Source organism: Bombus terrestris, chromosome 1 (genome assembly GCF_910591885.1).
Source record: "Bombus terrestris chromosome 1, iyBomTerr1.2, whole genome shotgun sequence".
NCBI classification, from domain to species: Eukaryota; Metazoa; Arthropoda; class Insecta; order Hymenoptera; family Apidae; genus Bombus; species Bombus terrestris.
Genome location: NC_063269.1, coordinates 4,783,571 through 4,800,985, shown reverse-complemented (window position 1 = coordinate 4,800,985; position 17,415 = coordinate 4,783,571). Strand labels below are relative to the sequence as shown.

Here is a 17,415-nt window from a genome sequence, read left to right as displayed (position 1 = left end):
TGTGAACCGTGCTCCTAAATCGTTTTACACGCTTTCTAAAGATCGATTTCCAGGGATCGATGATCGTACGAACCTGTTCGTAGTCAAGGCTGGCCGTCAACGTGAACACGCCGGTGCTAGGATTCAGAGAAAAAACGTCGTTGGCCCAGTCGGAAATCAGAGTGTAGCTGAGTTGACTGTTGGGCCCGTTGGCGTCTGCGTCAGTGGCGACGACCTGACCTATTCGGCTGCCCCTTGGCACGTTCTCCGGCACGTCGAACGAATACGCCGTGCTCTGGAACGTCGGTGCATTGTCGTTGGTGTCGGTCACCTGTAAAATCGAACGACACTCTGGTTTCGTTGGCTCGTTTCACAAAATCCTCGGGCACCTGTTCCACGGTGTTAACGTCGAGTTACATCGGAACAGGATAGAAGAATCGATTTTTTTAGGCTCCTGATGAGAGACACCCGTTCCATATATTTTTAGTAGGTAGTCGAAGTAGGTGCGCGTAAAGGTAGGAAAGAATAATCGATGTTATTCTTGATCATACTCGATTCATGCTGTTGGAAGAGCTGCCGGCTGCCCGATCAAGAGAAGAAGAAAGGTAACGGGTCAGGATAAACAATTCAGAATCGGAGCTAACGCTTCCTGTTCTCTTTCGATTGTACTCGACGTCGTTCCTGAATAAACATATTTCAATCAAAGCTCGAGACAAGCGGTCGTGCTCGCGGAGCTCGGTTCACCTTCGAACCGCCGCCGGTTTGCGCTTCGAAGAAAGTTTCCTGTTGTTTTTACAGTGGCGATGAATCGTGGAACGGGCTCCGCGAGGAATTTCAAGAATGTTTTTCCAGAGGGAGATTCTACGGAGGCTCGATTCGTCGATAGCGTAGCGCGATCAAACGGCGAACGTTAGCTTATAATATATCGGCGGATGGTTTCGTTTTAGAATCGGACAAGCGTTTGGCGCGTAACGTAAGAAAGCGTAACGTAAGTGTGCTGGATCTGCAACGACCAAACTGTACACAACTTGCAATCGTATCTTGCTGGTCCGCGAAACGAGTTCGATGTTCGAAGGTAGAACGAGGAGAATCGCAGGATGGTTGGAATTTTTCGCGCTAACAGCCCTCCGTAGTGGAAGTCGCGCCTCGTTCTCGCCGCGAATAATTCTGTTCGAATAGGACGGCTCGAGAGGATGATCTCGATCCCGGTCGGAAGTCAGGGTGCGAGCCCGGTGAATAGGTTTCCAGCGTCGAGAAGGATCGACACGCGGTGGCGGTATAAAGGAATCAAGCGGAGGTGGGCACGGTTTGATTAAGGAGGGTTCGGAGACGTTTGCAAAAAGTGACGGTTACCCCGAGACACGTTGGATGACGAGGGGAGAACCGAGAGCAGAGTAGAGACCGCGGTGACCAACGGTGGAAGGAGGAAGAGGAAGGAAAGGAAGATGGATACGAAGAGAGGAAGAGGGAAGAGGAGGGAAGACGAGGGCGAAAGGGAAGAAGCGACGGCGAAGGAGACGGGAGGGAAAAGAGAGAAGGAGGGAAGATGGAAGAAGACGGGGCGAAGGGAGGAGGTCGAAGGAGAGAAACTCTTGTGCGAGGTCGAGCGAGGAGAAGAGGAGAGAGGATATAAGGGGCCAGAAGAGGCAGATTCCGCAACTGTCGGCAGCGGGCCTCTTTCATGGAGCCCCAAAGAGCCGAGCTATGATCGGGACTGGCATTCCTTTTGCCTTTAAGAGACCCGGATAGAATAGCGGACGGCGGGCAGCGAGAACCTTAAAAGAATTCCAGCCATTGCACGTCATAAGGATAATTTTTGCGATTGTCTCCGAGGGATCCTTGGCTGGCCTGTGGCCAACTCCTTCTCGCTACCACCACCATCTTCTTTCCATCTTCGTTAAACATCCCGGTTGCCCTTCTTCGCCTTTTTTATCGCCGCCAATCGTTTTGCTTGGCCACCGTAATGAATTATAAGACGAAACGCACGGAAACCGAGCGATTCCACGGGCTTCGAGAAATCGAGTCTTCGCCCTTGAGTACCAGCGCGTAATCTGCTTTCTCTTCTCGATCGATCCCGAGTATCAAACTGGTTGCTACCGTCGACCGATAGGTCGCAAGGAATTTGGAAATTTTCATCGGTTTCACCGAATCTCCCGTATTCTCGTCGTTTCCGTCTCTTCGCGGTACGCGATGTCCCATCCTGTACGATAATGTCATTTCGAGCAATAGGCGCGTCTCTTTCTCAGCATCGATATATCGCGAATCACGCCGATTGATCCCGTAATGATGAATAGTGGTTGAATAACGGGACAGTGGGTCGCACAATGATCAAGGTAACAGTAGCATCCCCGTATAATTGCAGGATAATAATCAGCGTGCAACGGGACTCGATGGAGGACTCCATCGATACGCGACCGGATCCCTTCCTCGTGCGCGCTCCTTCTCTTCTTACCTCGTCCTTTTTCTTTATCTCCTGTCTTTGCTTCCTCCTTTTTTTTTTTTTGTTCTTTCAAACGAACGCTCATCGTCCTCGTTTCATTTCCGATCAACTTTTCGTAACTTTTCGTATCGGACCAAATCGTTAATCGTTGGAAGGACACGACGCGACGCTTCGATTTAACCGAGCCCCATGAGTAATTGCATCAAAAAATCCGGCAAAGGTTTCTAATTAGAAGCACGATCGCTGGATAAAAAATTATGTCGAGTCAAGGGGATGATATATGGAAACGAAACGTACCTGAATGGTTAACGCGATGTCTGTGTGTTGCAATCCATCATCGGCTCGAACTTTCAGGACATACTTTTCTCTGGTCTCTCTGTCGAGAGCCTCGGCGAGTGTCAGTTGTCCCGTGGTCGGATGAAGTCTGAACTGACATTGGCTTTCGTCTTGGAGCTCGTGTTGGCTGGCCGGGTAGAAACCAAGAGCGGTGCCAGGACCTGGATCGGGCCGATGATTCGGTACCAGGGTGTAAGTCAAGGTTCCGATCGTATCCGGATCGTACGCTTTCAGGACCGTGACAACGGTGTTAGGCGGCGCCTCCTCGGAGATTTTGAATTTCCAGGTGCCGGTTCCCCAGGTCGGTGCCACGTCATTCTTGTCTAGAACCGTCACGCGAACCTGTAATTAAAAATTTTTGTTCGATCCTAAGAATTGCTCGTAATTACACGCTGTGTCTGGTAAGCAATAGAGAAGCGTATGATTTCGGGTTAAAAGTCGTTCGCAGCTCCGCTTGTCGAGCATTATTTTTATTCGATCATCGGTCGGTTAATTAATTACGGAACGATATTGAAAAGAAGTTACGCGTCGTCGGTACCGAGCGCCAAACAATTAAGAGTTTCTAATTAATAGTGTCTTGGATGCGATTCCTCGCGTGTTAACGATAAATCGAAAAAAGTACAAAGATAAAAGTGAGAGAGAGAGAGGGAGAGAGATTGTCTGGAAGTTTTGTCAGTCGCCAGGATATAATTATGTGCAATCAATATAAATCTACGAGCCGTTGTTGCGGCGGAGTCACGGTATGCATGCGAAGAATCGTGAGAAAGTTAGTTTTTCGATCCAACTTGTGCATGTCTCATTTCATTAAATTCTCAGTCACGTCAGCGGCCAAGGTTTATGTGACTACCAGAAGCCAGTGTATCGAAACGACTCGATGCTCGAAGGAACAACGATGGTACTATTGGAAAAGCATCGCGCTAGCGATGGTAACATCTTTTCGATCGAGGAACGAACGGTGGTCGGTCTTGCGGCCGTGGAAAGATTTATTCGAGTAACCGTACGAAACTTTATATTCTACGCTAGAAACTTTGAACGTAATCGGATCGCGTTGCGCGTGGCATAGAAAATCGCTACCGAGACGTTAGAACTTTCTTTTTTGTTATCTCTTTTTCGTTTCGTATTGGAATTTTCGTTTTACAAACGAAATCGAAGAACCACGAAAGACGAAACTCGACGAAGAAACGACGACGTGTACATCTATTTTCTCATTCCGTTGGCGATCGATTTCTTCATAACAGACGCGATCTTGCTACGTCGAAGAATACTAAATATGGAAGCACGTAGATGATCTTTCAAGCTTATGTAATCCCTGGCTGGAACGCATCGATCTTCCTGGTAATTAGTCGGAGTTCGGCCGTCATTGACAAAGTGCGTGCCATCGATTATTGGCCTAAAATGTTTAGGCGTGCCAGAACGTACGTATTTCGAGATGACGAAACAATAGTCGGTCGCTGGCTCTCGCAACGTTTAAACGGCCGATTTCAGCGTGACACGCGTATGAATAAATTTGACTTTTTAATTATTTTCCAGTGCCGGATCTTGTAGCTGCCTCCTTTAAGTAGCTCGAACACGAATACAATTAATCGTTACGACCGGCCAGGCTGTGTGTCCGTTTGTCATTAAAATTCAAAGGTGAGACGACATCGAAGTTTCGCGTCGCTTATTGGCACAGATCGAAAATACCGATATTCTTCCATCCACCGTTTCTAATGGTGGCTGTGTTCGACGTGAATACGCAGGAACACGAAAACGCTAAATTTATGCAAAATCCCTTGGAACAGCGGCTACCTCCGAGACAGCATGAGACTCCAGCAGGCCGCAGCGGTGTCGCTAATTACGTTTCTACCTATCCACAGCTTTAGGCTAAACGGCCGAAGCCTGTCCTAAGGCATAGTTCGCACGATCTTTTAGATAGGTTATCGTGTACAGCGTTAAATCCGGTAGCGTTTCGATAATCTTGAAGAGGAAGAAATTACCCACGAAATTCGTAGGTATCGACTCGGTGGACGATCGATAAGGAACTTCGAAGTCAAAGAAAATTCCAAATTTCTCGATCGCTTTGCGAAACCTTTCTATTTAGGATGATCGTCGACGAGAAGATCAGACGAACGGTCAAAGGCATCGGTTAAAGTTTCGAGTTTTCATGGATCGAGTTTTGCTCGGATCGCGAGAGTGTCGGCAAGCCGGTTGCTTAGGTATTTCTCGACTCGTCCCGACCTCTGTCTATTGGCTCGTTAAGGGGATCGATGCAAGGAAGTGGAATCTCGCGACGTTCGTAGAAACAATATCCGTGGATGGTCGCGTCATCGTCACGATCGGAAAACAAGGATACGCGAACGGCAACAATAAGCAGACAAATCAGTGCGGTCATATAGCTGTCTCGGATAGAATATTCCTTCTTTGCTGGTCGCGGCCGAGAGGAGAGAGGGATGAGGTATATGGGCGGTAAGAAACGCCCGGAGAGCATTCGGAGTGCAAGGAAAGATGGTATCTGCGTCAGCGCGGTCGGGGATCAGCGGATCGGATCGAGTCGCTCAGCGGGGGTTTCTTTGGGTCATGCACGAAGTGAGTCCCATTCTTCTGTTGCCCCCTTCACCCTGCCCTGCCCCACGCCTCCTCTCCTCTCATCTTCTTCTTCTTCTTCTTCTTCTTCTTTTCTTCCTTCTCCTCCTTATTCTCCTTCTTCTTTTCGTCTTCTTCTACTTCTTCGACGTTTGTCCTTCTCCTGATCGTCGTCATCGTCGTCGTCGCCGTCGTCGTCATCGTCGTCTCTGTCTCTCCTTTCTTTCTTTCTTTCTTTCTTCGTTTCTGGCTACTCTCGCTCTCCCTTTTTCTTCCTCGCACGCTTCTGTCTTTTCTCAGGCCGGTGCTCCGTGCGAGTCTCTCTATCGCCTCTCTTTGTTCGGCTTCGAGCCGATACCAAGCGCTCACGGTTCTCTCTTCTCTACCTCTCTACCTCGTTGTCCCTTTTACCGAACGGGGTCCTATGGGTTCTCTATGAGGGGTCGAACCACTGACATCGGCCGATTAATAACGTATCTTCGTGGGGGCCCCCATAGACCACGACGGTAACGACGACGACGACGACGACGATGAACGTACGAGCAAGAGGAGAACGACGAGGCTAGGAACGAAGGTGGATTGGAAACTCACGGAATTCTGTATACCCATCGGGGACAATAAGATATATATCTATTAATAATTCCCCCCGTGCTGTCCTATGTTTCTTCTTTTTTACCTTTTTTCTTTCGGTCCGCATCGCGATAGTCTGACGGGATAGAGATATTTAGTAAATGGAGGTGCATTAGCTCGATCGTTTGCATCCGCTCCTCTATTTTTATCGGCCGAGATTCGGGTCCTTGTGCGTCGAATTTTATCGCGACCAGCGCGGCGTTTCTTTCCTCTTCTTTTCTTTTCTTTTTTCGTCTCTTTTGACAACAGACCATCCAATTTTTCCTCGTTTTTTTAACTCGAAGAAATTCAACGTCGTAACAGTTTTAACGCCGAAGGATACGATCGGAATCACAGAAGGAGAAGAAGATTGTTTAACCGGCGAGTTTCTCGTGTATAGGGTTCGTGGTTGTTTAGCGAACGATGTCCCTATACGAGTGGCACAAGCCGCGAGACTTCTCCGTTCGGTTAATAACGCTTCTTCGAATGAATTCCCATAGGGTACGGGTAAGTTAAAGGGTAGGCTGTAATTCCGTCTAGCGGCTGGAGACAATAAGATATATATCTACGGTTCTTACGACTAATAGCTTTGTTTTCTCTCGAGTGGCACGACACCGAACGGTCCGTCCGTGGACGGGCTTGACTTCGCCGTAGATATGTCTACGTCAAAGCAGCCTCGCCGATGAATACTCGCGCTTACGTTCGAGTTAAGTTGTCTTTCGATCATTTATAACTTTCTGTCGCGCCGAATGCAAACGCGCCCCGTTGTAGAGCGCGCAGTGCCATATGAAATATGGTGGAAAAATAATCCGAAAAAAGACAGCGGTCGAGTGTGCCGCGGCCGGTAAGCAGACGAGTAAACATAAATTAACGAGTGACGTTCCATAAATAATCGGTCAAAGAAACGGGAAATATCTCGGAGGGAATTCACCGATCGGACGGACAAAAGTCTCGCTGGTGTCGCGTTCCAAGCCAATCGAAAAAGAATCGCCGCGCTCTAAAATAACGAGCAACGGCACTCGCCCTCGCCTACCGATGTTTAATTAAAACGATGCGAGCTCGCGTGAGAGCCGGTTGCCACCGCGTAACAGCGAGCTTTGTCACCGTTCGACCTCATCGGACAAGTTGCGAGCGATAATCGCCGGGGGAAAAGTTAAAAAGCACTTGCAATTCCGATAAACGCTATTAAACGTAATCACCGGTATTCCCGTCCTTGATCTTGCGTCGTTAATATTTCACGCGAGGCTAAGATTTTCGCTCGTAATTTTCCGACGGTGAAATTAAGCCGGCCGTGGCCGGGGCACGAGCGTAATAAAATACAACGATGATCGGCGGACAACAACGTAACGCGTATTAATGAGCATTCTTTATGCACGGACGGCTCCAGATCGCGGCTGCTTCTCTTATGTAACCGTCCGCGCAACCAGTTACACACTTGGTCCGTGTTGTAAGTATGTATCTTTATTACGAGTGATATGTTAGTTGGCATACGGCGCGCGGGCGATCGCGCCAGCTTTTCGCATACTGCGAGCCATCGTGAAAGGAATTCTACGCGAAACCCGTTCAACTCTACGTATATGTTTATATATACGAATATTATATAGATATATATAGATGTATATATATCTAAGAGTATATATCTATATATGTATACAAGATTCAAGATATATCGAGTTACCGTACGATTAACTCGCGAGTGGTGACGTTAAATTCTGTCGCGACACTCTCTGCTCCGTGATAAACATACTAATTTATGTCGGGACAGGTCGACATAGTAAACATATTAAATTAGGAAATTCAAGTAGCCCTACCAGCGTTCGTTACACGCACACACGCACAAATACGAATAAGTCGATCTTCTGTCTCTTTCCTCTTTCTTTTTCCCTCATTTATTTTTCACCTGTTGCTCGTTTCACGATTCTTCAACGACGCGCGAGAGCGTCGAGTTTTTCTCTATCGTTGCTCTCGGTGGTTCCCTTGGCGACGTGTTTTCAACGCGGTAGACTGCAAGTAGACGCGAGCAGGCAAAGAAACTGCAGTTGAAACGCGAATTACCGATGGTCACGGCAGCGATCGGCAGCGACCCAGCAGTTTTCCCGGATAACGAGCGGATCGGTTACAGTATGGAAATTGGACTCGATCGATCGTAAAAGTGTCATGCCCGGTTCGCGTCACGTTTCCCCTCCTCCAGAGACTATCGCCGCGTAGAGAACGTAGAGAATCGATGCACCTTGCCAAGGTGCGCATATGACGCTACGACGAGCTACAACGTTTTTTCCCCCATCGAACTCGACGACGCGATTAAAACGAAAAAGCGAGCGAGCGAACAGAAAAGACAAGAAGGTTGGCAAAAAGGGGGAGAAAAGTACGTAGAGAAGAAAGGGAAAAGATGGGACGTAGAAGGGAGGAATAAAAAAAAGGGAGCCGGGTATCGAACACCAGCGAGGAGAAGCCATGGAAGTTTCTATTGCGGTCACTGGCTTTCTGCAACAGGTTCGCTTTGTTTTTCTGCCCCGTCGTTCATCCCTTACGAGAGAGAGAGGCCTTCTCCTGGACTTTCGTTCGATGGGCCAAGAAGACAGGCAAAAGATATTGAATTTATACCGGGAGACGTGGCCTCATGCGAGATGGTACAGACCGCAGCTTGCGGGTTAAGTGTCCGTTACAAGAGGAATATGTCACGGAAAATGGCCGTGAACAGATCGGTGGTTCGTCTTCTTTTCTCTTCTTTTTATGGTTTCTCTTTTAACCCACATAGACGCGCCGCCAACAATGTTCCAAGAGACGTACATTTTGCGTCAACTCTAGATAGAACAACGTTTATCGGGAGCATACGGTCGCGTTCAACTACTCTTTCGTGTATTACGAACGTACCGCTAGGTTCGTTAGGCTATCCATATACCGATACGTAAATAGGTACGTTTCGAATTTTCTTGTGTCGAGCGCACGATGCATTCATCGATAGGATCGTTGCCGCGGGACCGCCGAGTAAAGACAGTTGGCCGGATAAATTAGCGAAATGCATATAGATTTTTAAGATATCCGGGTACCGTTATGTCGGGCTAAACATTCTCGTTTATCTTACGGAGATACAGGCGTATTATAAGTCGAGGAGCAAGTAAGAATGCGATCCACATACTTTTGTAAACGCTTTCGTGAAAGGAGGAAGCGTGATAAATGGAGTGATCAGCGGATCCTAGGAGCACCGTTGATTTCCGCTTATTTCACTGGTATATCGAACGTAGGTATCTCGCTATTGTCAGGTTAATATACGAAGGATCCCTTTTCTTCTTCTACTTTTTTCTTTTTTTTTCTTTGAGAAATGTCCAACGTACACGCCAAATCCTAATTTAGCGACGATTATTTCCCTCCTACTCTGTGTCTCGGCGTTTCTCCGTCGAGGACAGAGAGAGAGAGAGAGAGGGGAAAAGAGAGAAACGTCGGTCAGGCAGGTGTTCTTTGTGCAAGATCCGTCAGAGCGTCGTGATGGATCATCCTTTTCAAAATCCTCGGCCGATTTATATTTTTATTTCGTGGCTTCGCAGAATTCGTTAAAATTATATTACAATACAGCTCAAACGAAGAGTAATGAATACCGTTGCCCCGGAACGATAAATGCGCGTCACGATGATCGAGACGTTAAAAAGAGTAAGGAAAGAGAAAAAGGTCAAGAGGAACGGGGAAAGATGAAAAAGAATTCGTTTCCACCCGAAGGAAATGATAATCATATTTTACGAAAATGCAAGAAAGAGAAAAGAGAGTCGGTGAGGAAGGTGGCGCGGCAAGTAAAAAATTATCCCGTCACGTTCCGTTTCCCTTGACACTTTGAATCTTCTTGCTGCAACCACCCAGAGCGTCGAATAAATAAAGCGATCATCGCGCGTTCGCGATTTGTTCGATGTTTGGCCGTGGACTAGAGGAAATTAACGAACTGCGCCTAATAGCGGAGAACTAACGTTCTCCACCTTTGGCCAAATTCAAATCGAATCGGATGGGACGGAAGCAAGGAACAGCGAACGACGAACAGAGCAGTAGTGGAAGGTAGGAGGTGGCGGAGGAGGGAATGAAAGGGGAAGTGGAAAAGGACGAGAAAAGGCGAAGCAGCGATCCGTCCGCGTGGCGGCGGACGGAAGGAAAAGAAAGAAGCATGGCAAAAGCGAAAGGCAAGATGAAGGAAGACGGAGGAACGGCGATGAGAACGGCGAAAAAAAGGTGGCGCAAGATAAGTGGTGTGACGTGCGTGGAAGTAGAATAACGAGAGAAAAAGAGATAAGGGAGAAAAAGATGACGAGGTGGAGATTGTCTGCCGAAGAAACCTCTAACAACCTATGATCACGTTATTAATTGAAAGAGGACCGCCGATGCTACCGGTTACGCCACCGACTTTACGTGCCGTCTTATGGCCATGCGGCACCGGCACGGGCCCATTTTTTAACCAAAACATTCTCGTCGATACATAAAATCTTGACCAACTGCCAAGCCTCTGTAAAGCTTCCGTAATTCCAGATAACCGAGAGCTCCGTAACGACACTCTGTCTCGTTCCGTAGCCTATGGTGTCGGCTTTGACTTTAATTTCCCTCTTTCCATCCAACGACGTCGTTTTATCAGACGTCGCTACGTAATTAGAACGTGTCTAATCCGACGCGTCGTATTCACCGCGACGCGTTCGGATCGGCCAGATGAAGTTCCGCTGGAATCGGTAAAATCGCGTGGAGGACGTTGCTCGTCAATTCCGATTCCGATTCTCGTGATCGACGTTGACCGACATTTTCCACGAGGCGGTCCGCTTTCGACCGACGATCCCCTGTCCCCTCGAATCCTCGTCTCCTCGTACAGCCGGAGCTGGTCGATTTATTTTAATCGTTGCGACCGCGACAACGTCGGAGAACCGCACGATTCCACGCGATTTACCTCTTAATCCGTGCGGAATGATAGTTCCGAGCGTGTCGCCACGATTTCCTTTAATTTGCCCAATTTCGTGCTCGTCGTCGGACGATATCGGAATCGACATCGACGTGGACACGGATCGGCGAACGAAATAGCGACGATAAATCGCGGCAAATAGAAGGAGAGGGAGGAGATGGCGAGAAGCAAGACGGCTTCTTCGACCGGGTGGGCTCGTCGATATCGTCGAGCTTCCACGGAGAGAAAGTCGCGTCAATTATACGGGGACGTGGCTTATGGCAACGGTACTACGTGTCTCTCTTTCGTGAGTTCCTCGCCGTGTACGCTTTACTTACGTGGGATACGACACACTCTGTTCGTGCCAACGAAAGAGAAAGGGCCATTCCGCACAAAGGGTTGCAGCCTGTCTTTTTTTTTTACCTTATTTTCCTCCCCTTTCTCTCCTTCTCCCCTTTCTCTTTCTCTCGCTCGTTGCACACCTCTCTCCTCTCAGGGTCCCTTTATCATTCCTCCTTTCTTTCTTGCGGGCTCGTTCTGTCGCGCGCGCGCGCGCGCGCGATATCTCCTTGTCGCTGGGCGAGAGAGTAAGAGAAAGAAGCAAGGCGGGAGGGCGATGGTGGAGAATAAAAAGTACGCGCCGGTCGAACAACTCTTGCACGACAGTCACGAGTGTAGGTACGTATGCGTATATGAGCGTGCAGGCGCGTAGAACACGTTCCTCTCCCCAGAGGGGAAAGGGTAGTAGTTATCGGAAAAATGCCTGGTATGCGAGCTGTCACTTTTTCGTTGGCGGTTACTTTTCTTTTTTCCGGATCTGTTGGTTTTTCGATCGCGCAGCCCGCGGATCGGTCTTCGCTACTCTTCCAATATTCGTAGCCTTCGTATCGACTCGCCGTTCCACGAAACTCTCTGTCGTCTCTCTTTCGATCGTAAAGCGGCCGATTCGCGCCGCGGTTGACGCGCGAATCAGACGCCGTTTCGAATCGACGTTTCTTCAGCCACGTTGAACTTTCGAAGGAAGAGGGAGAGACGATCGGCGTACCGTATTGTTCTCGTCGTCTGATAAGTCTGGCCGCGCGAAGACGATCACCGCTGCCCGAGCGGTTTCGCGGCTACGCCCTTGTAATACGTACAACACGTACAACAGTACGTACCGGCCGCTACGTTTCTCGCATTCGGCCGCAGGCTGTGGGCTGCGCGATAATGCACCGACATGCACATTCCTCGATTTTCTGCGTCTCCAATAACGTGGGTAGCCTGCCTTATATTTGCGTCTGCGACCCGCCACGTGTCCCGACCCTCTCGGTTCGAGCTTTACGCGCGGAGTAAAATGCTCGCTCGCCTAACGATCTATAGTTTAACCGATTTTTCTACTTCCCTCCGTTAATTTCCCTTTGTAGTTATCTCTCCCGCGCGGAACCATCACATACAACTTTATCTTTCTCCGGATCGAGAATACCATTCGATCGAGACAATAATTCCGATCGGTTTCGCGATTGCTCCTTCTCCGAATCGTTACTACCACTGTGACCTAAAAGCGAAGCCCGTTATTCACATTTGGCAAATGGTTGGTCGATTACGCGATACCTTGATCAGGATCGAATGTCTGTGTCGCTGTGCAACAAGCGCTATCGAAACGGTATTAGTCGCGCTATCGTTTCCAATCTCGCAAACCTTGACCATAAACTATAAACTAACGAATTCACGACACCCGGTACACGCATAGGGCAAGTTAAAAGTGAACGTCACGCTCAAATAGATAGGCGCATTAACGTTAATAAATTGTTGGAAAAGGTTAACTGAAATTCCGGGAAATACGTCGAATAATTCGGTATCGCGTTATCGAGTACGGAATTATCGCGTGCCTTATCGCCAGTCTCGCCGTTCCGATTGCGCAATCGTTCGCTTAACTACCTCTCTAACCGATCGCTCTACGTCAACCGGTACGCACGATAATCCCGGAATTTCTTTCTCTTTGCGCCAGCTATATTTAGAACGCTGGTTCGCTGAAACACGCGCACATTTCCATGTTCTCTTCCATTATTCCGTTTCTCTCGGCGGCTCGCCACGGCTCGCAGATATTACAAATTCATTGGATCGTAGAACAGATCGGGTTACTTTCACGATTAGGTACGAGCCTGAAAGGCAGGGCTAACGAGGTAATCCGGTAGATTTCGAAAATGTGCGCCAGATGCTGGCGAAGCTCCTTCTCTCTCTTGGTTCTTCGGAAATCCGAGAATTTCCTCGGAATCGCGCGACGAGAAATCGTTAGGTTCTGCGCGAGTACCGTTTCGACGATTCGCTTAGGTAAATATTTGCTCGCGTCTCGTTCCAGATTCGAAGAAAATCCTGTCGATGGAACGCGTTGAAATCGGCGTAGGAGACGAACGGAGGACAGCAAGGTAAATCATGCGGCGCGCAGTAGGAAAAACGTTCGAATTGGCGCACGGCGTTTCAAGGGGCTACGTTAATCGATTTGGACACGTGGACGAAACCTTTTCGAAAAGTAGCGATCGATCGGTCCCGGCTATCCGACGATCCTAATCTTGTTCGGATCAGGAGGAGAGGCAAAACCAGAGGAGAGAAAAAAACGCTATCTCTACGACTCAATTAGCGTGCGGCGAACGGCATCTAAAGTTTCCGCGGAACAAGCAGAAGAAAAATACGAGGGAAGGGTAGACCAAGGAACCGGTGAAAGGTCGAAGAAAGTTGTCCCAGCCTGTTTAGGCGACCATCGATTAAAAAACTTGTCCCGAATTCTTGGTTATCGGGATTGCCGTGAAAAAAAAGAACCCGTATTTTTCATCGGTTCCAATTGCGCGACGAACGTGAGAAAACGAGAGGACGAGAGAAAACGTAGGAGAGCAAGTGCGAGAGTAACGGCGAGAATAAGAATAAGAGAGCGAGAGGGATGGAGGGAGAGAGAGAGAGAGAGAGAGAGAGGAAAGATAGAGAGGAAGAGACAAAAGAGAAGACGAGTCGAGTCCATGGTGCGTGGTCGAGGGCAGACGCGGACGCCGAGAGGAGAAAGAGCAGAGAAGGCAGAGGACAAGGATGTAAATCATAATATGTAAATCCGTGTGATTTCGTTTGACTCCGGCTGGCTCGAATGACCGGCGCTCCGAACTGATGGCCACTTGGCGAGGAACTCGAAAAGGCATTCCAAGACTTGCGCCTCTTTCGGCTCGTCGCATCTTCTTTCAGCACCGTCGTCTTTTCTCCTCTTCTTCTCCCTCTCGTTCGGTGTCTGCGCGTCTTTCGTTGATTTTCTTTCTTCACTGGCTGCTGCTGCTTTTGCTGCTGCTGCTGATGCTGCTGCCGCGCTGTTGCCCGTCGTAGAGACGTCGCCCGTTGAAGGTTCTCGCGAAACCCCGAAAAACGCGTCGAGGAAACCGTGAAGCATCGTAAATAATCTTGTTCGGGCTTCTTCGTGGTCTGCTGCTTATTTTTCTCTTCTTTCCGCGTCTCTTGCCTCGTCTCGCGTTTTCCCTTCTTCTTCTTCTTCTTCTTCTTCTTCTTCTTCCTCGTTTCCCTCGTCCTCGCTTCTTCTACTCGTTCTGCCGGAGGGACAATGCGTCGCGCATCCAAGGATTTTCGTTTCGGTGGTCTCGATCGGCGGTCGATGGTCGATCGGCCCGGTAATTATCGTAAAGGCGGTTTTCAACAGCGATCAACGCGTTCGGTACGCTCTAAGATATCGTAGATGCGTTATCTCGCGAGTAGGATACGTCCTTCTCGGATCCCCTCTCGCGAAGGCCAGTCAACGGGCCAGGTAGCATTATAAATAATTTCCTGGAACCGATTACCCGCAGATAGGCAAGGGCTGTTCACGGTGTTGTAGGGAGCCAAATAGAATCGCGTTTCGAGAAAACCGTGACTGGCTTTCTATCTGTCGGCTGCGATCGGTAAACGATTCTCGAAAGAATTAATAGAAATCAAACGGCGGGTAAACTCGCGTGTATCTCGCCGATGATCGGAAAGGTTATCGAGAAGTGGAAGAAACAACACCGATACGTTTCTCTTTCATCCTTATGCGTTGTGTATTTATCGATCTATTTAGTTTTCGATGTTGGGATACAACATCGAGCACACGAACCGAAGTGTAAAAACTGTACCACGAATTTCAATTTTACGATTTTTATAATTTCGCACGAGTTAAAAATGGAGGATGCTTTAAAGGAAATTACGAGTCCGTGAGAAAGAGTCGCCGATTTTGCCACGATTTCGTCGTTCGCAGTTCAGCGAAATCTGTGGACGCGATCCAAGTTACGTACGGAGCGATACGAAGACGTATCCTCGTTGCAACTGGTATGGGTACGCTAGGAGCGTACAATTTAAAAAGTTCAAGTGTTTCCAAACAGTCGACGAATGTATCGACGACTTTAAAAACTATAAACTGGAAACTATATTCGATTTGTTAGGTCGTTTAACATTTTGCGCACTGGAGACGCGAACTCGCGTCTTACTTCGCGCGGTATCCTACAAAAATGTCAATTACTGTTAACAACGGTATAAAATGGTAAAAAGAGCAATGTATGCTAATACAAACGAAATGTTAAGAACGTGTTTTCACGTTACGTGCTTGAACAATACGAAACCGTTATCGATATGTCGGATACGATGTTGCTCGGAAGTTCGTGCCGATTCTTGAGGAATTTGATAAGATGATAAATTTTGCTCGGTACCTGGGAAAATTGTTTTTAAGCGCGTCACGCTAAAATAATTTTTAACAAAATATCGCACTCGTTGAACGCTGATCGGAGAGTTCGTTCCGATTTTTAATTCCTTGGTCGACGTAAAAAATCACATCGAGAAGCTTCTCGCCGAAAACATGAGACGTTCCGGAAGGATGGAACGTTGGAGTTGCAGGAAAGACGCTGGAAGATTGTGGAACAGAATGGCATCTACGTAATTCGATAAACGCGTACATCGAATCGATCGCGAAATCTCTTCGATCGGTAGAAAAATACGCGGCAATTGCGGCTGTGCGGTTGTCGGGGCGTACGATCCTCGAAGCGTTAATTTCGCGCCGTTTCGCAACATTCGTGGCCAATCCCTTGGCCGGGAAGGTGGACTGCGTTTCGCGTCGCTGAAGGGCTTCGAATACTTGTACGGACTCGTACGTGGCTCGTAGCCAACGCGGCTCACCTAGTCAAGGACAACGTGGAATATGGAATCGAATTCCAAGGAACGCGGGAAAAATTCCAGATAATCGATCGACTTGGTTCATTGAAAAGTAACGCCGGACGAACACCGTGGCGAAATTGAAGCGTATCTCGATCGTAGGCGGAACGATTGCTTCGTATTCTTCGGGGCGGTGGCGGTGAGCAAAAGAGAAGAAGAGGGCAGGGAGGGAGGGAGAGAAAGAGAGAGAGAGAGAGAGAGAGAGGAGAAGGGGGGAATAAATACGATTCGCTTTCATTCATGAGGAATTTAAGCGGTTCTCTCGACCGCGGGCGTTGTTTCCTCTTTACGAATTACAAGGGAAACAACACGCGACCGCATTGTGCCGCGCGAAACGACCGACAAATAAAAGAAAAACGCAACGACAGGCACGGAATGCGGCGATCGTACGACCTTGATCGAACGATTTACCAAGCCCGAATAAATTTCGATGGTAGGCAGATGCGATATCGCGCACGAAAGAAAAAGAGGGCCCCCTCGGTGTACTGTTATGCTGTTACGCTGTCTCGTGCGAAATGCTGGATAGGCGCGGAACGGCGAGGCAACAGCAACGGCAAACAGTATCGGCAACAGCAACAGCGGCACCGACGGTGTCGGTAGCAGGGAAGGAAGAAAAAACAGCCTGCCGAGCCTGTGTGGTATCGTACGAAGGAAAGATATTCACAAAGTTATAATCACCGGCGGCCGCTGGTCTAAAGAGTCACGTACGAAATGCAGCACACGAAATTCAGGCTGTCAGGCAGCAAGATGCATAATTAAATGTTGCCTCTCGAGGGTGAGGCGCGGAGAGGAAATCGCGCGAACGGCCACGGACACGGGTGCGGGCGCGAGACCCGGATAACACACATAGGGCGGAGGGAAAAAGGCTAAAGGAACAAGAAGACGGAGAAGATGCAGAAGACGAAGAGGAAGAAGAAGAAGAAGAAGAAGAAGAAGAAGAAGAAGAAGAAGAAGAAGAAGAAGAAGACGACGAAGAAGAAGAGGAAGAATAAGACGACGACGAAGAAGAGGAAGAATAAGATGATGATGATGAAGAAGAAGAAGAAGCGAGGAAAGAGAGTTGCACGAACTCGCGTGTCGCTCATAGCCAACGGCTCGCATAGTCAAAGGCAATATAAAAGGTATAGAGTATAGAGTGTGGAATTCAGCGTCTCTCAGCTTGAGACCCGGGGTCCGGGCTTGACTCGCTTCTTCGACTCGATTCTCCAGACTCTTTCTCGAGAGTCTCGTTCTCGGCTGATGGTGGAACGAAGCATTCTGGTTCCCGTCATGCTAGCCGTAGGCTTCGTGCGGCTCTTTCGCTTCGCATGCTTGAAAGTCGGTTCACAAGGCGAGCGGTTCAATCGGAGAGAGAAACTTTGGCCGGCCTGTGGCCGGCCAGGAAGGATCTCCTCTGTTC

The 17,415-nt window shown here is 48.6% G+C and overlaps 1 protein-coding gene across 1 annotated transcript in view; it reads right to left on the bottom strand.

Moving 5' to 3' along the window:
- Window positions 1-17,415, bottom strand: part of LOC100651028 (cadherin-related tumor suppressor) — a 65,190-nt gene that overhangs the window by 16,912 nt on the left and 30,863 nt on the right. Inside the window, exons 2-3 of the mRNA XM_003393042.4 lie at window positions 2,717-3,097; window positions 74-310 (exon numbers count right to left, since the gene is read on the bottom strand). Coding sequence (XP_003393090.2) covers window positions 74-310; window positions 2,717-3,097 — 618 coding nt within the window. The remainder of the gene's footprint in view (window positions 1-73; window positions 311-2,716; window positions 3,098-17,415) is intronic.